Source organism: Moschus berezovskii, chromosome 4, assembly GCF_049115385.1.
Source record: "Moschus berezovskii isolate FMDL1 chromosome 4, NW_MosBer_1.0, whole genome shotgun sequence".
Taxonomy (NCBI): Eukaryota; Metazoa; Chordata; class Mammalia; order Artiodactyla; family Moschidae; genus Moschus; species Moschus berezovskii.
The window spans coordinates 90284059-90305194 of NC_142463.1; the positions used below are offsets into that span (position 1 = coordinate 90284059).

General features: G+C 36.3%; 1 protein-coding gene across 4 annotated transcripts; it reads right to left on the reverse strand.

Annotated features, from left to right (window-relative positions):
- Nucleotides 1–1404: 1404 nt before the first annotated feature.
- Nucleotides 1405–20747, reverse strand: LRIF1 (ligand dependent nuclear receptor interacting factor 1). 4 transcript variants are annotated; one of them, XM_088835562.1, is made up of 4 exons: nucleotides 20237–20747; nucleotides 6303–7812; nucleotides 4873–5142; nucleotides 1405–3978 (listed from the first exon to the last, which is right to left on the reverse strand). In XM_088835562.1, exons 1-4 carry the CDS (start codon nucleotides 20302–20304, stop codon nucleotides 3541–3543), a joined length of 2286 nt encoding a protein of 761 aa, XP_088691688.1. In that variant the 5' UTR covers nucleotides 20305–20747; the 3' UTR covers nucleotides 1405–3540. The 4 variants fall into 4 exon arrangements, with proteins under 4 accessions (XP_088691688.1, XP_088691689.1, XP_055258788.2 ...); XM_088835563.1 differs by having other exon boundaries at nucleotides 1405–3981; nucleotides 6303–7804; nucleotides 20237–20746; XM_055402813.2 differs by having other exon boundaries at nucleotides 1406–3981; nucleotides 20237–20746.
- Between the last annotated feature and the right edge of the window lie 389 nt (nucleotides 20748–21136).

Genomic DNA, 21136 nt, shown 5'->3' on the forward strand with positions numbered 1-21136 from the left:
TTAATTTTGAGGTGCTCACTGGACTTCTAAATAGAAATATCAAGAAGGTGGTTGGATACACGATGTTGAAGTCCAGAGAAAAGTTCCTGTATATAGATGGTATTTCAATTAATGAGAATTAGATGAGACTCTCATAAATGAATATAGGTGTAAAATCAAAGACACACCAGGACTGAGCTGTATGTAACTTCAACATTAAAAGATCATGGAGGAGGGGAAAAAATAACGAGAGACTAAGAAGCAACCAATAAGGCAGTAGGAAATCAAGAATATGATGTCTTGGTAGCAAGAGTGAAGAACAAATATCAATGTTGTTGTTCAGTCACTCAGTTGTGCCCGAATGGATGGGGAAATGAGAAATTGACTAGAAACATTTACATGGAAACTTTGGAGCGACAGAAACACATCTTGCTTGATATGTCCATAGGTGTGTGTTATCAGCTCAGTTGCTCAGTCGTGTCTCCTTGTGATCCCATGGACTGCAGCACTCCAGGCTTCCCTGTCCATCACCAACTCCCAGAACTTGCTCAAATTCATATCTAGTTGGAGATGCCATCCAACCATCTCATCCTCTGTCGTCCCCTCCTCCTCCCACCTTCAATCTTTCCCAGCATCCAGGTCTTTTCAAATGAGTCAGTTCTTTGCATCAGGTGGCCAAAAATATTGGAGCTTCAGCTTGAGCATCATTCCTTCCAAAGAATATTCTGGACTGATTTCCTTTAGGATGGACTGGTTTGATCTCCATGCAGTCCAAGGGACTCTCAAGTCTTCTCCAACACCACAGTTCAAAAGCATTAATTGTTTTGCGCTCAGCTTTTTTTTACTGTTCAGCTCTCATACCATACATGACTACAGGAAAAGCCACAGCTTTGACTAGATGAACCTTTGTTGGCAAAGTAATGTCTCTGCTTTTTAATATGCTGTCTAGGTTGGTCATAGCTTTTCTTCCAAGGAGCAAGAGTCTTTTAATTTCATGGCTGCAGTCACCATCTGAAGTGATTTGGGGGCCCAAGAAAATAGTGTCAAATTTCAATGACAGACTTATAAAAACTGTCAAATGCTGCTGACAGGTCAAGTAAGATAAAGACTAAGCACTGACTGTTAGATTTAGCAATATGTTGATATTTGAAGACCTTGAGAAAAATAGCTTTAATGAAGTGATAAAGATAAAACCCTAATTTGAGTGAATTTCAGAATGAGAAATAAGAGTTTGAGACCATCAGTATAGATAAATTTTGAGAATTTTGCTCTAAAGAATTCAACCTACATTTCCATATTGTGGAATTTATTATCAAAAGAAATGGGTGCTTGATAATTCCATGAGCAGCAAAGCCTTAATAATAAAAGCAGAAAACATCAAAAGGAGGAGGTAAAGTAAGAATATGAAATGAAATGAAAACGGATGCAATATGTCCATTAGGATGATTTTAGATGATTTTATTTAACAAATACTGATATATCGCTGTCAGGCACTATCCAAGGATTTATATATACAATGCATTCAAGAAGTTTCTGATTCTCAAAATTCATTTGAGACTGCCCTTTTCCCAATCTTTAATTGTATTAAGACATAAGCCCATAATTTCACCTTCTTCTCTGTTTATACTGTTTCCTTAAGTGAAGTTATTCAGACCTATGGCTTCAAATGGTATCTATTTACCGATAGCCTTTAACTATGTATCCCCAAGCTCCAACATTTAATATTTTAGCTTGATAGGAAAGAGAATTTTTAATATTTTGGATTGTTTTATTTGGAATTTTCCCACAATAGACATGTACTGCTTTTTTTAAAGCTTAAATTTTTTTTCAAAGGAGGTAATTAATTCAAGAATCTCCCCACAGATAGATAAATTAAAAAGACTGACAACTGACCACTGGATCTAGCAATATGGTAGTCGCTGGAGTCCTTAACAGAATCTAATATGGTGGAGAAGGGGGAGAAAAATCTGCCTGGAATAATCCGGCAGTTCCTCAAAGTTAGGATATGGCCAAGCAATTACACTCCTAGGTATATACCCAAGAGACTTGAAAACATTATATCCACATAAAAGCACATACCCAAACATTCAGAAAAACACAGCAGTATAACATCCTAGTAGCCAAAGTGTACACAACCCAAATGTCCATAAATGAATGGATAAACAAAGTATGGTATATCCATACAATGGAATATTAGCAATTTAAAAAATTAAGTATGAATACATGTGACAGCACAGATGAACCTTGAAAATATTAAACTAACTCAAATAAATCAGTCACAAAGGAAGATATACTGAATGGTTCATTCCATGCATATGACTGTCTAAACTAGGCAAATTTATAGAGACAGAAAGTGTATTGGTGGGTTGCCAAGGGATGGGGAAAGAAGGGTCTGGGGAGTGACTGCTAATGGGTATGAAGTTTTCTAGGTGGTAATGAAAATGATCTAAAATTAGACTATGTTGAAGGTTATACAACTCTGTGAATAACAACTATACACTTCAAAAGGGTGAAACTTACAATATGCAAATTACCTTAATAAAGTTGTTACCAAAAAAAGGGGGACAGGAGAATCTAGTTGATACTCAGTTTTCATTCGTTTTATTCCCTCTCAGTATTTTCTGACTTTCTGTTTTCTATTTTGTTGCCAATGTCCAGGTTTTATTTGACCTTACTTCCAGGAATTTATCATTTCTTAAAAATAACCTTTTCCTCTTTCCCCTTAATCCCTATCTCTACGCCACTCTCCAACTCAAGGATAACCAGAGATAAAAATGTCTGGCTCTATTAAGAAAAACTACACTTTACACTTTTAAAAAGTATTAAATGTGGCCATGTTCAGATTTACTTTTCACACAATCTTAGTCATATATTTACATATTTCAAAAAAGGGAAGCATTTGCCTAGAGATAACATACCACTTTAAGCAAACAATACATTATATAGCCTGAATTCTAAAACCCACTTTGTATCATATGAAACTACTTTGTAAAAGTTACAAAACAAACATCCCTCACTCTTGAGAAATGTTTGAATTTTTTAATAATGCTGCTATAATACATTTTATTTCATGAAATTTAAGAAAAACTTACAACAACGGTGAGTAGAAGGTACCGTCATTTTATGGGCAAAGAGACATATAAAGATACAAGACCACTGGTAATGCTAAGTTTTGAGCTGATTTCCTATCTTGGATTATATAATTTTAAAAGTACACAATAATTAACTATTGTTGGAATAACATCCGAGCAATTTAGCTAAACATACAAACCATAACAAATATTCAAACTCTGGGAATTCTAGTTGAAGTAATAGAAAAATAGAAAATTTTTCCATCCAAAAAAAGGTATCTATAGACAAAGATTCAGATATCCCATGAGTTATTCATAAAAGTCAAATGTGAGTTAACCTTTTCTGTACTCCTTACATAAAATTTTACAATCAGCTGATGAAAATACAATTTTTACATTCAAAAACACTTTCAGAATGCACCTATAACTTAATGCAAAAGTATATGAAAAAACAGCTATTTCACTGATGCCTTTAAGAATAGCCATTTTATTATTTTTGATGCATCTTCTTACGCATTTCTTCAAGAGCTGCTTCTTTCTCTCTCAGAACTTGCTTAAGTCTTCTTATCTTTTCATCTCTAATGGTTTCTTCTAACTCGGGTGGTGTCATCGGGAAAATATCTTCAGTATAATTTTTATTAAAGGAATGGCTTTGTTCAAAAGCTGTACTTGAGCTCAATGTGCCTTTTTCTTGGTTTCCATGAGTACAGTGCTCTATCTCAGTTCTCTTTTCTTCTCTGGTTTTGCTGCAGCTTGTGAGGATGTTATGGTTTGACACATCTGAAGTTGGTAAAATACTGCTAATGAGCTGGGAACTGGTGACATTAGTGCCTCCATTTATAGTTGTGTTATTAACACTATTGGTTCTTCTCTTCTTTGGGTGATCCATCTTCTTAGTGGGTTTTGCTTTTCTTTTCTTATCAATACCCTGCTGCAATTTTGAGTAAGATTTCAAAAGAAAAATAAAATATTATTGCTGAATATATATTGTGTTCTTGAATTTAAAAATGTTTCCAGTTACAAATATTTAGCCAATAAATTCAACTCAACAAAACTACTGAGAACAACTACAGGAAGAAAGTAATGTTTGCCACTGTATGGTATCAAAGTGAATGGCAATGTCCCAGTGATACTCACTGAGAATAAATTGCCTATTTTCCAGCTTAAGTCAACTATTAGAAGCTATATTGATCTACTACAAAAGTGTAACAATCATTTGTGAAGAGCCTAAGAAATAATTTATTTAACATTTTTTTTTTCATCTGCACAGTAGGCACATATGACAGATTATCACTGGGAAAGGTTGACTGGTTTCTGATCTGAAGTTCAGGATATTAAACAATAAGGAAACATTTATAAGTAGAATGACAGTAGGCAAAGTTACAGGGATTTTTTTGTTCATCATTATTGTGTAGATTTCTCTTAAGGCTTATATTAAAAGCAATACTGTAGTGAATATCTACATGCTTATATTTTCCCTACATTTCTGACATTTATTTTCCTTTTTTAATTTTTTTGGCCACACTGTGCAGCTTGAGGGATCTTAGTTCCCTGACTAGGGATTGGGCCCTGACAGTGAGAATGTGGAATCCTAACAACTGGACTGCCAGGGAATTCCCTAAACAACATTTTAATTAACTGGGGATATCTTTTTACCTGTCCATATCTTATTTTCTTATATGTTTTGGTATAATACATAAAGATGCAAATTTGGTAAGAACTATTATTCATATTAATGCATAAGACTAAAAAATAAAAAAACAAAATTAATACATTCATGTATCTTTGGAGTACCTACAAAGGACACTTTAAAATCTATTACCTGTTTTCTCCCTTCCTCCTTCACTATAACTGCCTCTTTGTAAGTTTCACTCTTCACCAAAGGGCTAAAGGAATCAGAACCTTCTCCAGAGCCCAACTGCTGAGGAATCCGAGTAAGGCACACTCTCAAATCTTTAGTGATACCAAATATCTTTTTAAGTTCAGCATCACTCTTCAGATATGACGCCTTATTGCTTCTTCGTTGAGAACTGTTCCTGTCATTTCTTTCTTGAGTAACTTTTTCTAATGTTGATGCCATCTCATTCTGGATCTGGAAATAGGAAAAGAAAACACACAAACAATACTGCCAATTACTTAAGCTATTTTATCACACTAGCAACTAAGTAATTACCTCATCTTACTTAAAATGCCATGCTTTAAAGTCCTAAATGGTTGGATTACATTACTCTTACCTTACCACCCACACTTGAAAAACTGAACTTTACTGGGCAAAGCCAAAATGCTTCCCTACAATTTTGCTTTCTTGTACTAGGAAAGTAACAGGTAGTCAATTCTCAAACAAATGACATGAAAATACAGACTAATAACAAGTTTAAAATAATCTATATGACATTATGTTGGAAATTGTCATTTTTTGAAAAACCCTTATACCTTTAATCAATCATACTTAATCAGAATTTACCTCCTTGTATCCCTGGAGTTCAATGAATTCTGTACAAAAGGGGAAAATACTGACATTATTAAGTAGACCTCTAAGTACAAATATTTAGAGGTCACACATACACATATCTTAAGTAGAACATAAATAATTATGTGGACATGTTGGGTAACTGAATGAGAAGTCAGAAAGAAGGGCTAGAAAAAGGAAACTTATATATTAAAAAAAAAAATCAATCAAGATGTTGATAAATTTTTTCCACATATGAATGAAAGGTGTTAGTCAAGTCCTACCCCTTCCACCATCTACCTAAAAAACTGCCAGATAGCTCCCTACCACAAAACAAACAAACAAATCCCAGCTCTCCTCTATGTGTAACATTAATCTCTTCATATACTAAAAGTAAGCTCTTAAAATATATGTACGTATATGTACTTATGTGTACAAATATAAGCATGCATATATATATTTACACACACAATTTTATGAAGCTTTGAATTCACATTATCCTTCTCCAACTCCTCTGAATCTTGTTGCTCTGTGATTTGTTTGTTTAATTTTGCTTTGAAGACTTGGCATGCCAAATGATTCAAGAGAAAAATACTGTTTGGGATCTATTACACTTCTCAAACATTTCCCTCAAATGAAAGCTCTGGCTTAAGCATTCACGTGTGTATGGTATGTATATGATGAAAAGGAGGATGGGAGAGGAGGGAAAAAGAGGCATCATAGATAACTAACTTTAAGAATCAAGAAAGAAAAATTTTCTATATACATAAGATAAAAAGAACACCCTGACATGGGAAAATTACCTTTGGTTCTTGGTCTCTGAAAACACACTGTTGTGAAGTAACAGTTGTTGCATCAACAGAGGAACTTATTTTCTCTATGCTCTGGATGATATTTCCTTTCCTGGGGGCATTTTTTTCTGCACTAAATCCATCTGGTAAGACTGGCTTTGAGAATAAAGTCTTACTCTGCTTTAAGTAGTTAATAGATTGGTTCATACTATGTGGGTTTGGGGCAGAAAGAGATGGTTTCTCCACTTTCTTATTCTTCTCTGCCCTTAAATTGGCCATGGAAGCAAGCTGAGTATTTGAAACGGATTTTGTCTCCATCTGGGAAGATTTACTTTTAGCCAAAACAATATTTACAACCTCTCTGGATATTTCTGTGACTGGACTTGAACTCACTATCTGTGATGCATCTTTTCTTGGTGGAATATCAGAAGAAACTGAATTCTGTTTGTCAGTTAGTGATGGCAAAACATCTGTCCCCTTTTTAGCCAAGAGATAGACTTTCCCATTAAACATAACCAAAGCATTATCTTTAATAGGCATACTTTTGGATTGTGTCCCACTAGGACTGATGGTACTCAATGGTGGCATATTTACAGTATTATCTCCCAAATTTTTTCTATCTACAAAAGTTTTTAAAATCTTTGAAGCCACATTATTTGAAGATTTAACAGGAACAAGAGATGGAGTGCAAGGCTGTAGATTTTCTTGAAAAATCCATTTCACTGGAGCAGCTTGAGAATGCTGACCACCTTTTAACTGTGTCTCTTTAGCAACATTCATTGGAATCTGTGTGGTGTTTAGTATCATTGGCTTTGCTATTTCTGTAACAGGTTTTGGGTAAATATTTTGAAAGTTCTTGGTAACTACATTTTTCACTGTATTTACAGGAGATACATAAATAACAGTAGGTATTTGGGAGGGCTCAACTGTTCCTGCGGTACTTGTGGTGGCAGTTGCAAGTATCTTTTGCTGAACTGAAGGAGGCAATGATGACGCTGGTACAGATTTCACTTCAGCATGGGCTGGAATCTGTAAATGATGCCCAGAAGGCAAAACCGGAGACTTCACAGTCATTGGGAGATTCTGGGTATTTACTAAAATGTAAGATGAATCATTTTGTGTTGAAGAGGGAGGAACAGCAAATGTTTGCATGGTGAGTCCATCAATTTTCACACCATGACTCTGAACTTTAGAAACTGATGAGGTAAAATTTTCAGTTCCCACAGAAGTAACTCTAACTTTTTCTGCTGTATCTACTGTTCTTGTAAGAAAATAGTTTGAAGAACTGGCTGGCTGAAAAATGGGCAATTGAACTGATGCACTTGTGGAAGAGCTGGAAATCTGAGTCTGAAAAGTAACTTGAACTGGACTTCCTGTATTCCCTTTCAAAGCATCAGACATGACTGAAGATTGAACTAGTGGCATAAGATTTCCAGAGGAATTAGGAATTGGAAGTAATTGCAGAAGATTTTTTCCATCCGAGCCAATCGTCTGAACTACTTGGTACATGCAGCCTGAAACACTTAAAAAAAGATTGAGTAAATAAATACAATGTACTACATGGTATATACATTTTATTTAAAAACAAGTATTCGTAAATATTATTTTTAAAAAGTAAAAATTTATAAAATATAAGTATGTAAGTTGACACTTTGAGTTTTCAAAGTGAAATACTGCAAAAAAAAAGATTTTGAAGTAGAAGAGATAATCAAAGATATGGCAAGCTTTGATTTAGATCTTCTCATATGATTAGGCAATGCGTATGAGATATTAGCATTTATTCCTAAAACTAAAAGTAGACTTTTCTAAGGTTTTATCGTGTATAAAATTTCACCTACTAGAATATGCTCCTCTTAAACCACGTATTCTCCCTTCTTTTCCTTAAATTCTTTCCTCTAGTCCTTCTTCTTTACTATTACTAACCATGATTCTCATTTTACCTCCATTTATGCCATTCTATTTCCCTTGCTCTTTTCTTTCCCTAGCTAATCTGTTCTGTGTTCTTCCCACTGATAATGACAAGTTCTACTGTCAGCTATTCTTTTGCTCAACACATCTCTTAAGACACTACCTTCATGCGTCACATGGCTGGAGACTAATCTGAGTCACTCATGTAGGAAGCAGATTCTTCTTTGATTTCAGTATGTTTGACATTTAGTACTAAATAGCTCTTGGTATGGCAATTATTCATATTAGTTTCAACTGTCTGTCAATCCATATTTTACTAGCAACATCATTTCAGCTGAATGGCTTTCAATGAATATGGAATATGAACGACATAATTCACTGTAAGCTATCAAATACACTGGAAGTCAGTATTTCTTTTTAACAGCCTATTTTGATCCTGATAGTTATTAGCTATTACTTAGCACAAGTTGTCTGATTAAAAAAAAATCAATACATACCAGTATCAGATTGTATAATCAATTATCTGTAGATTAGTTAAATGCAGACACCTAAAGCTCTATACCTAAAACCAACCTTCAGCTCTTGGAAAATACTAAACCCTTAATATGGGAATCAGGGTCATCACACATGCTAATTAGTTGTTAATTAGTTATTCTTCATCCACTCATAAATGATATTTCCCAGAAGATACATCCTCTGGCCACTTTTAACTACCCTTGCTCCTCCTTCATAATTAATAACATTACATCTCTTAATTTTCTTTATAGTATATATATCACAAGTTTCTACCATATCTTAATTTTTTTCCCACCAGTTTATGTACTGTCTCTCACGCTAAGTTCTAACAATATGGGTACAGAGTCCAAGTCCTATACAGTTAACACGGCCTTATATGACTAAGATCAGATGAAAAAAATTAAGAATGAAAAATAATGAAATAATAATTAGAATTCTCAGTAGTGTAAATGCATGTTTTACTGCCTAAAGGTGTTTTTTAAGTCTCAGGTATTAATACAAATCAAAGTAAAAAATTCTATGTAGTACACAAGCTAGGAATGCTTTCTAAAATCCTTTTTAAAAATTCACAAATATTTTGTGATATGTAAAAATTATGAATTTCAAACTCACTGATGGACAGGGAGGCCTGGCGTGCTGTGGTTCATGGGGTCACAAAGAGTTGGACACGACTGAGTGACTGAACCGAACTTATCCATAAATAAAGTTTTATTAGTACAGAGTCACCCCTACTTTTTATGTACTGTACATGGCCGCTCTCATGCTGCAACAAGAGTTCAGTAGTTGCAGCAGAGATTATATTGCCTATATAGCCTAAATATTTACTATCTAGCCCTTTACAGAAAATGTTTGCTAGCTTCCAATGTAGTTCAACTCACAATCCCTAAAAGAACTTAAACTGTTGGGTACATGAACATGAAAATAGGCAATTATCATTGAGATGATGATCTATTTGGATGACAACAAACATGCTTCAGTTCAGTTCAGTTCAGTCGCTCAGTCGTGTCAGACTCTCCGCGACCCCATGAATTACAGCACGCCAGGCCTCCCTGTCCATCACCAACTCCCGGAGTTCACTCAAACTCATGTCCACAGAGTCGGTGATGCCATCCAGCCATCTCATTCTTGGTCGTCCCCTTCTCCTCCCGCCCCCAACCTTTCCCAGCATCAGAGTCTTTTCCAGTGAGCTCCTTTCTTAAAACATTTTCTTCCCAAGGCTTCCTAGATACCATATTCTTCTATCTCTGTAGTGGTTCCTCAGTCTTCTTTGCCAACTCCATCCTTGAATCAGCCTTAAAATGTTGGAATTCAATAAAGTTTAAAGTGAACTCTTCCTACTCAATAAGCTTTGCCCCAGATGATTTATATACATGACTTAAATTACCATTTATATATGAACAATTCAAATATTTATATCTTAGCTCTTTTGAGTCAGGTTTGTATGTCCAGCTTCCCTCTTGACATTTCCATTCACAATCTCAAATGCACCTAAAACTAAACAGTCTTTTCCAGTGTTCTTCTTTCAGTAAATGGTATCCCAACTATCTTAGATGCCTAAATCTAAACAAGTAACTCCAGCTTTCTAACCATATCTATTCAACCTATCTCAAAATCTTGTTGATATTATTTCCTAAATTTCTCTTGATCTAGTCAACTGTTTCCTGATCAATTGTTCCCATCCTAGTCTATCTCTGGCTTGGTCTGTTATAGTAGCTTAACAACCAATCTTTTCTTCAGTCTATCATCTTCTCTTCAAATTACTTAGCACTCTTAAAGCTGGCTGGCCCTTCCCTACTTAAAATGTTTCATCAGCTTTCCACTTTCTGTGAGTGGAAAAAGGAAACCAAGAGATTCCTTTTTTGAATCAAAGGAATTGAAGACAAAGGAAGAAAGAGTTTCAAGAAAACTGGGTAATTCCACTTAAAGTTTCTGAGAGACCAAATAGAAGGCAGATTAAAAATGTATTCAGGAATTAATGGCATGAGGATCACCGATGGCATTAAAGGGCAGTTTTGTGTGGAAAGAAGTTTGTAGGAGTGAATATGAAGAACGAATATGAAAACAGCAAGGATAGATAAGACTTTTATGAACTTTGGATGTAAAGGGAAAGAGAAAAACTGGCAAGTAAATGGAAACTAAATGGGGTCAAAAAGGAGATTTTTTTTTTTTTAATGTTAGGTGAACTAGAGCAGCAGTCCCCAATCTTTTTGGCACCAGGGACTGGCTTCATGGAAGACAATTTTTCCATGAAACAGGGTGGGGGGATGGTTTCAGGATGATTCAATCGCATTACATTTATCATGCATTTTATTTCTATTATTATTACATCAGTTATTACCCCACTTCCACCTCAGATCATCAGGCATTAGATCCAGAAGATGAGGATCCCTGAACTTGAGCGTAAGTATTCATGTGAGTCACCAAAAGGAAGAGACTGGAAATAAAGGAGAAAGAGGGATAATTAATAATATAAAGTTTGAAAAGGAGGTAGGAAATTGAGACCACAAGTCAGATGAAGGGACTAAACCTTAAAGAGACCTGGAGAAGTGTCTCTCTTCCTTTGAAGAGAGGTTAGGTACATTTGGAGGTAAATTTAAAGTTTTGGCATTACCAAGTTGAGGTAATTCTGATCTAGTGACTTTTATTTGCACTGTGAAATAAGGACATAACATCATTTGCGAAGAAGAGCAAAAATAGGGAGAGATTTCAAGAAATCAAAAAGATGCAAAAACAGTCTTTCAGCAATAAGCTGACTTTAGAAAATATCAGAGTCATCAGACACTGTTAATGGTCCAGAGAGGTAGGTAACGATCATTAATTTATAGTGATACCAACTGTGCTGGTTAGTCTCCTTGTATAGTCTCCTGGTTAGTCTACAGGTATAGCCAAAGAGAAAGTGTTATCACTAAGTTCATCCAAGTGAACTTAGTGATAACAGTGGCTTCAGAAGGGTGTAACAAAAATCAAAGAGGAGCAAATGACTTTAGGGTATTGAAAATTTTTTTCAAATAATGAAATGCAGAATCTATACTATGTGGGATGAAAATGAGAACATAAAAGGCTAACATTTAGGGAGAAAGGGGCTTCCCTGGTGGTTCAGACAGATCTGCCTACAATGCAAGGGAGCTGGGTTTGATCCCTGGGTTGAGAAGACCTAGAGAAGGCAATGGATACCCACTCCAGTATTCTTGCCTGGAGAATTCTACAGAGAGAGGAGCCTGGCAGGCTACAGTCCATGAGGCTGCAAAGAGTAGGATGTCACTGAGCAACTAACATTTTCACTTTTTCACTTTCATAGGGAGAAACTAAAGGGAATGGACTGAAGGGCCATATAAAAAAGTCAACGTGGGAGTACTTAAAACAACTAAGCTAAAATACAGGAACTGGTGTTTGGAAAGCAGGATGCCTAAAACCAAGAATTTTGTAAATGCAGCAATTTCATCTAATAACAACAACTACAGAAGTGGATTGATGGTGATAGAATGGAGAAAACATTAAAGAAAAAGATTTATGTCCTGAAAGATCTATGTCACCAGGTGACAAAAGAGATAACCCATATAGATGCTGAAGTCATTTGGATTAGAGAAATGATTAGGATGTGGGTGCTTAAATTCAGTGACAGGAAGCTGGTACATGGTGTTAATGAACCAAAATTAAGACCACCTACCCCCTGGTGGCTCAGAGGATAAAGCGTCTGCCTGCAATGCAGGAGACCTGGGTTCGATCCCTGGGTTGGGAAGATCCCCTGGAGAAGGAAACGGCAACCCACTCCAGTATTCTGGCCTGGAGAATCCCATGGACAGAGGAGTCCTGCTGGCTACAGTCCACAGGGTTGCAAAAAGAGTCGGACACGACTGAGCAACTTCACTTTCACCAACTTTCTGTTGCTGATATGCTAGAAAGCTGACTTGAAGCTCACTGTCTTCTGCAATCTATTTTCCCCCCGTATTCTACTACACCTTATTTTCAAAGATTACCAAGGATGTCCTCACAGTTAAATCTGGCTTACTCTCTGTCTTCATTTCCTAGGTGCTCTCTGCTGAATCTAACACTGGTAACTAATTATCTCCCTATCTTGAACCTCTTCCATTGTGTGCAGTATTTCTTTTGTCTTTCTTACTGTCCCATTTCTTATTAGTTTTCTGCATTTTAAGCATCCAACTATGACTACTCCTGAAAGTACAATTCTTGACTATTTTTCTTTCAAGACATTCCTTTGTAAATCAACGATACTTCAATTTTAAAAAACTGTTTTTAAAGGCATTCTTTCATAAAGACTGCATCAAGGTAACAGTTCAAAAATTCATCTATTATCTTCATTTATCTCCTTTGCAATAATGACTGTATTTACTATTTATCTCTATTTATTCCTTAATATTTACCTCAATTCCATATTTGTAATGTCTGATCAAATATTTCACTTTTAAAACCATTAAAGTTAAAATTACTCTGTATTGAAAACTAATACTCTCTCTTACCATTCAGTCATGTGTCAGCATACTATTTTCCAAGTCACTTAGGTCTTAAAATACCTAGTCATCTCTATCTTTACCACCTTCCTTATTCACCTTTAATTCAGAGTACCTTGTATTGATACCAAGATACCTACAAAGGATAAACATACAATAAATATATACTGAATGAATTACCAAGTCTATATTTTTCCCCCTTTTTTACAAGTGTCATATTCTCTTTCTTCATCTTCGCCACTTCCTAGATCAGACCTGTATCACCTTGTGTCCTGTCCTCATTATCTCATCCCTATATTTTTTGGTTCTGACTTTTAAACTAGATTTCTTGACTGCAGCCATTATTATGATATATCTCTGGCAGACAAAATCATTGCTTTCATCCTGTTACCTTCTTGCTCAAAGTTTCAATAATTCATCACTGCCAATTCAGTCTGATGTTAAAATCATCTACAACCTAGTCCCAACCAATCTCCTATAACACCTCAACATAAAATCTCTGGTCTTATCATAAAGGTCTTAACTATTCTGGATTGTCCCATGTACAATATTTACTCTAACTATTCTTCAATTTTTTTTTCTCTAACAATTTTTGGAAGGACTGATGCTAAAGCTGAAACTGCAATACTTTGGCCACCTCATGCGATGAGTTGACTCACTGGAAAAGACTCTGATGCTGGGAAAGGTTGGGGGCGGGAGGAGAAGGGAATGATAGAGAATGAGATGGCTGGATGGCATCACCGACTCTGTGGACATGAGTTTGAGTGAACTCCGGGAGTTGGTGATGGACAGGGAGGCCTGGCGTGCTGTGATTCATGGGGTCACAGAGAGTCGGACACAACTGAACGACTGAACTGAACTGAACAATTTAAAAGTTATAAATTGAGGACCATCCATTTTCTCTAAGAAATATCTCCTAGACACTCAAACTCACATTAATTTCTCCCAACTTGGAATCCCTAAAGCACTCTTGTTGCCATTAATGCCAGGAGTTACATAATGCCGTTTGTATGTATTGTCTTTAATCTATTAGTTAATTTTTAAAAATGAGTAAACTATTGTTTTCCTCAGTAAGGCTGAAACTCCTTATGGTCAGAGACTATATCATTTATCTTGTAATTGTTCTTCCAATACCAAGCACAGAAGACCCTAACAAAATTATATAAAAAATAATGCAACTCTTTGAAATATTTCAAACATATTAAAATGCCTCAATACCTGTATTGTTTAATGTATTTCATCAGTCAGTAATATCTGGCTAACAGATTAGAAGTTTCAACAGAACAGAATCCATGCTTTTATAATTAATTATTTGCATAGTGGAAAACACATTTTGGACTTCCCTAGTGGCTCTGATGGTATGGAATCTGCCTGCAATGTAGAAGACCTGGGTTTCATCCTTGTGTCAGGAAGATCCGCTGGAGAAGGAAATGGCAACCCACTCCAGTATTCTTGCCTGGAGAATTCCATGGACAGAGGAGCCTGGCAGGCTACAGTCCAAGGTGTCCCAAAGAGTGGGACATGACTGAGCAACTAACATGTAGTCTTTTAAGGGCTTCCCAGATGGCACTAGTGGTAACACCCGGGGCAGATTCATGTCAATATATGGCAAAACCAATACAATAATGTAAAGTAATTAGCCTCCAATTAAAATTAATTAATTAATTAAACTAAAAAAAAAACAAAACTGTCTGCCAATGCAGGAGACATAAGAGTTGCGGGTTCGATCCCTGGAAGATCCCCTGGAGGAGGAAATGGCAACCCACTCCAGTATTTTTGCCTGGTGAATCCCATGGACAGAAAAATCTGGCCAACTTACAGCCCATAGGGTTCAGATACCACTGAAGCGACTTAGCACACATGTAAACACATTTTAATTAGCACAGTAGTTAAGCAAATCACACAGTCTTCAATAGGTCATTCACATACTTTATTATATGGCCCCTGTATTCGTTTTATAAAAAATATTTATACTACACAAACTCTTTTTAAATCAAATCCAGAGTTTTTTCCTCTTTTCCACTTCCCCTCGAGAAAGATGGAAAATACAGTCTATGTCAGTATATCAGTAAAGATTCACATGATCTGCCGGAGACTTATTCATATCTATGTTCTCTATACCTAATAGAGCAACTGACACACTGTTAACAGTATTAGCTACATTGAATCCTACAAGCTATTGTAATTTTTTAAAAATCCATGATTTCCTAGTAATAAATGGAATGAGTTCTAAAGATTAAACTGAAATGCAGAATGCTAAGGAAAGAAGTGATAAACCAGGATGAAATTCATACTTCTTCAATCACTATACATTTTTTTCAGATACAGAAGAGACCTTCCATTTAAGATACTAAAGATTATATTCTTCTAGCTAAGGTTGGAACTAAAACTAGAGCCAGATTTTGCATCCCATGCTCTGGTTAGGTCACTTAAACAAAGAAAAATCAACATGCTAATTACTTTAAATCAATTAGGATTTGAACTGAGAAATTACATTGGAAAGTTACAGTTTAAGACTTTAAAAGAGAACAGAGAAATTTATTAGAAAGATTGCTGGCTTCTAATCCTAGCTCTCCCAATTATTAATTGACTTTGGCAAACTTACTTAATTTCTTTGAATCTCTCTTTATTTGTAAGTTTTGCTATAGCTGGTTGGGATCCTGATACGCTCCCAATACATGCTAGACACCATCTTCCACTAAAATATTATAATTGCTGTCCAATATCAAGTAAATGAATCAGGTAATCTTTTGAAAATGTGAGAACTTTAATAAAAGGTATTAAATAAACATTATATAACTTTTGACATTTTTTACTTTTTGTTTTGAGTTTAGCATTTACAGATTTGATATGGAATCATAAAAACTTTGCAGGTTAGGACTTCTCTGATGGTACAGTGGATAGGAGTCCTTCTGACAATGCAGGAGATGCAGGTTTGGTCGCTGGTCCGAGAAGACTCCCCACGTCACAGATAGCTAAAGCCCATGTGCCACAACTACTGAGTCCACACTCTATCTAGAGCCGATGAGCCACATCTAACGAGCCCCTGTGGTGTAACTACTGAAAATGATGTGGCTAGAGACTGTGCTCAGCAACAAGAGGAGTCACACAGTGGGAAGCCTGTGCATCATGACCAAGAGTAGCCCCTGATCACTGCAACTAGAGAAAGCCCATGCTCAGCAACAAAGACCTAGTGCAACCAAAAATAAGTTATTTAAAAAAATTTTTGTAGGTTAATAAACATTTTGTAGATAATTTCACAAAATTTTCAACTGCTAAGAGATTTTTTCCAACACTCTCTATGATTATTATGATAATCTCTATAATTATTATTACTCTCTATTATGCACATACATAATATATACAAGTACATAATGCAATAATATAGATGACAATATATTTCACATGACATCATATGCATAACAGATGTTGTTATAGTTGTCATTAGCTCTAATCCTAATAAACAGTCCAACAAGGTAGGTACTGCCATTCCCATTTTATAGTTGAGAAAATGGAAATTTAGTAATATTAAAGAACTTATTCAGAATGACATGCTTTCTTGGGCAATCCCATTCATTTTTTTGTATTTACTTTACCATAACCTCAATATAACACAGTCCTCAAAATTCATGTGTAAACTGAGATATTAATGAGAAATAGATTTCATTTAACCAGTATAGTATGTCTCTCTCTCTTGTATACACACACACACACTCAAATCACATAAACAAAGATAATAACACACTGTACAAAACGACATGCACACCAAACCAACAATGAAACATTTTATAACCAAGTTCCCTGCTGAGGATATCCATTTAGCTCCCTATTTAAGAACAAAGGGTCAAAGGCGGATAGAAGCCAACTGCCAATCACATGGCATCCTAACTCCTATTATTGTGGGATATATTATCACAGGCTTTTATTATAATTCTTCTAAGCTGATGACTCACAAGTCTCTTTGTGAACTCTGACTCTCAAATTTCCAGCTTTGACTCTACCTGAATTTCAGATTCAAATATCTCACTGATTGCTTTCTTGGTGTATTTCTCATCGCAATTAATTTGCTAATATCTGCCCAGAAAACTGGCATTATAACTGACCCACTTTTCTTCCTACCAATTCACTGACAAGATCTGCCCATTTGCCCGTCTGTATTTCTTTGAATCCAACCCTTGCTCTACATTCTAGCACAGGCTTTCAGAATCTCTGAAAGGACAACTGAAATACAATCTTTATTAGCCTGACTCAGCACCTTAAGTCCACACTGTCATCAGTTCCCTAAAATGACACGTGACTGTAACAGTTTTCTTAAAATCCTCAGAAGGGTCTCCAATGGAGAGAAGTCTAATCTCTTTAGCAAATCCTTATGAGCTATCTATTTATCCTGCTTGTAGTATAGACTCAAACAATAAATACCGATTACTAGTAATACATCATACTGCCTTTTTCTTTAATCAATTTCCTCTGCCTGGGTATAGCCTTCTTTTAATTGGACAGCTAATACTTAATATTCCCCAACTCAGCAACTCCAGAAACCTTTCCCACAATTTCCTTTCTCTATGCCCTCACAGGATCTCCTATGCATATTATTACTAACAAGTGTATTATGTTATATTTCCCCCTATATGTTAATGGTTTTCACGGGCATGCTCCATAGTCTATTCTTTAATCAGTGTCTCCATTTAGTACAGTCTGTCACATAGCAGGCACTCAGTGAACAGCTTTTAATCAAATGTTTTAACTATACTAAGTGATGAACTAGAATATGAACCTAAGACTCAGTAACTATCTTCTTTCTCTAACTCTACTGAGGTCTTTATATCTCAACTGTACCGTTCTGACTCCCACTTTGCTCTTTACATATAAAGTCCAAATCTAAATAAACTTAATACCTACTATCACAGATATCTTCCAGATTTCTCCTTTGTACTATAAGATTAAATTTGGGTTTTACATTTTATACCCTGAAGAATTAAAGAGACACTTTTAAAGCAATCAACATTCTGTATTACATTACTGAAAGCTTTTACAGCAGGAAAGAGGTAACTCAAGAAAAATCCAAGTATCCATAGAAAACAAGAAAATCATATAATAATTTTAAGCTTAGAAAAAATGATTTTGTACAATAAAAATATTATCAGATATGTAAGACCATGAAGCTTCCAAAAAACTAAAGAGCTGACATTAATCCATCTATTTACAAAAGTATCTTTGAATGTCCTGCAGATTAATTATAGAACAACAGAATCAAATATGCAATCAGCAACCAAATTAAATGTCAAAGAGCTTCAGAAAGGCATCTGGCAAATGTCCCAAACATGTGATTTAAAATCTCAAGGACTTGAAGAAAAATGCATTCAAACATGATAAAAATAATGCATAAACCAATGAGTTAAGGAACTCCAAATAATTGATAAGTGTAGAAAACATAATTCAATTTGCAATGTTTTAAAATATAGTCAAAAGTAGAAACGGGATAATAAGGTACACAATAAACAAAAAGTAAGGTTCTTACTCTAATTTCTGATATTTAAAAAGAATGAAACTCTGAAACAAATGGTATTAAAGTAGGGTAAATCAAACGTTATCAAATATGCATATTAAAACAAGATAGAAGAAATCAGCAACCATTAAAGTCTAGTTCCATTTTTGCATATCCATACAAGGCACTACCTCTGCCTTTCCCCTCAACTTCCACCAAAAATAAGCCAGCAAAAAACATACATGCACAAAAGCTGGCTCTTGTTATGATCTGAAACACAATGGCTCTTTGTTGGCAGTTTTCAATGCAGTTTGAGCTAACCACTTTTGATGACCGTTTCGTTTTAGATTATTATGCATGCTTTTTTAAAGTGTTTATCACAATTAGGTTTCATATCTACTCATAACTACCTACTTCCTGGGCTAAAATTTTTACGGAAGTAAAATTGTATCCTTAAAATTATAATAATTACTAACATTTAAACAACGCTTTTCTATTTTTACTGTACTAAGTATTTTAGTATATTCATTCTTTTAATCCTTAAAATACTTCTGGGTGTTCTTACTTACAGACTGGAAACCAAGTCACTTGGCCTCACAAATAGTAACTAGCAAAGCAAGGACTAAACCTAGTGATACTGGTTTTCTTCAAACATAAATGCTCTTCCATGATTTTTACATCTCCATTTCTATGATTTCTTCTTCACATTTTCTTCTACAGGGACTCAAACATTTTTCTCACCACTTATTATATATTCACAAACCATGGATAGTTTAACTTAAAATATTCTACCTTACAGTTTTGTTAGTTTTATTTCATTTTGAATAATACGTTTTTAAAAAATGAGTTCGTGATACACTATTGTCTAAATTTACAAATAAGTGTCTAAGAAATACAGGAATCTCCCTCTGACAAATGTAGTTCCTCTACCTATACATCCAATTCGAGATGGCATTCTCATTACACCTGCTTCATATACGCTGTTCCAAAGGATTTCACATGATAATTCCTCTATTTTCATTTTTCTATATCTTCAAATAAAGCTATCATTTGAAAAAAATTTCAAAAATTGATTCCCTTATTCTAAAACAACTTTTCAGTTTCTATATTCTTACCAATTACCAAAAAAAAAAGCCTTTCCTTCTCACAAACTCTTTCATTACAGCTATTTTCCCTGACGGTCCAGCGCCACCTGTGCTGCACTTGTTAATCCGCTCTGATTGCTGCGTGTTTTTCTGCGAGTGCGCGAGAATCTTCCAGAAGATTTTGGTCATACAGGCGCGCCGGCCATGTTGATTTTCCTCTCCCATGGAGATCTACGCTGTCAGCCTATGAAATTCAGACGCTGGAGTCCTGCGGCGCCAAGGCAGAGGCTGACTGCGTCAGACTCTGAAGGGGGACGTACTCTAAGGGATCTAAGCGTGAAACTGCCGCGCACTTCCCCTGGAGTGCTCACCCAGAGGGATCAAAGGCGTCTAAATTGTCAGGAAACAACGGCCGACTCGACATCCTGCTAAGAGACGGGAGAGGGGCAGCCGGGTCGAGGGAGATTCGAAACCGGTACTTACCAATGCGAGGCGTTGCCTGACTTTTCCTCTGTAGGTTTCAAGAAGACCCTCTGTAGGTTATTGGACATTTTATAGGGTTGGGAGGGGCCAGTACATCCAGGAAAGGGGGCAGTGTCGGGGGCGAGGTCCTCCAAGGGACGAGAACGAGAGCGAAAGCGAGAGAATGTTGGGCTGGAGTTATCCCGGAGCAATTCAGAGGGGTTCAAAGCTGAAAGGAGAGAGATGGCAGGCTCTCGAGAGGGTGTATCCTCAGGCTTCGGAGGGAGGCGGCGCAGCCACCAAAAACCGGAAGAATAGAAGAGACTGACGGGGCGGGTCCGTCCCTAACCTCTCAGAGAAGGGGCTCGAGTCTCCACCCCCTCACCGCCTGGGACTTGGATCCAGAGCCACCCGGAGTCAGAGCTGGAGGCGTGGCCTTAATGGCGCCGCCCCTATGGGTGCCGGGTCAGCCGTGAAAACAGAGCCAGCAGGACTCGACCGACCCCGCCCACCAAAGCCGCCAGCTAGCAAAGCTCAGCCTGCCAGTTTCCGGTATCGTCACATCCGGTCGCCAAGATGACTGGCTCACTAGCGCCCCGCCCTTATACTGCGATCCAATCAAAGGTGATGTTTGCCATCTCTTCTTCCGGATCAAGTAACGAATCGCAAAAGAAAATTCTCCAGATGCCTACGCAAAATAAAATGTTTCCGGGGCAATCGCAAATTTCCTCCCTTTGTATTAGCCGCTGGTCTAAGTTTTCTTTTCCGCTCGTGCTTTGAAAGACATTGGAGGGCTATTTCGGAGTCATATGCACTCCTGAAGTGAAAAAAATTTAAGACACCTGCCTGTAGCAAGCGCCTGTTTTATTGCTACTTCATGAGGGTTTCTCGGGTTTTATTCTCTTACTTAAAGCTTTGCCT

Bases quoted from the DNA above. Each gene is read 5' to 3' on its own strand.
- LRIF1 (XM_055402813.2), bottom strand. From the start codon at position 20,304: ATGTCCAATAACCTACAGAGGGTCTTCTTGAAACCTACAGAGGAAAAG. The intron at 7,813-20,236 runs GTAAGTACCGGT...TCTTTTTTTAAG, and splicing joins TCAGGCAACGCCTCGCATTG to TGTTTCAGGCTGCATGTACC. The intron at 3,982-4,872 runs GTAATAGATTTT...TCAAAATTGCAG, and splicing joins AGGAGGAAGGGAGAAAACAG to CAGGGTATTGATAAGAAAAG.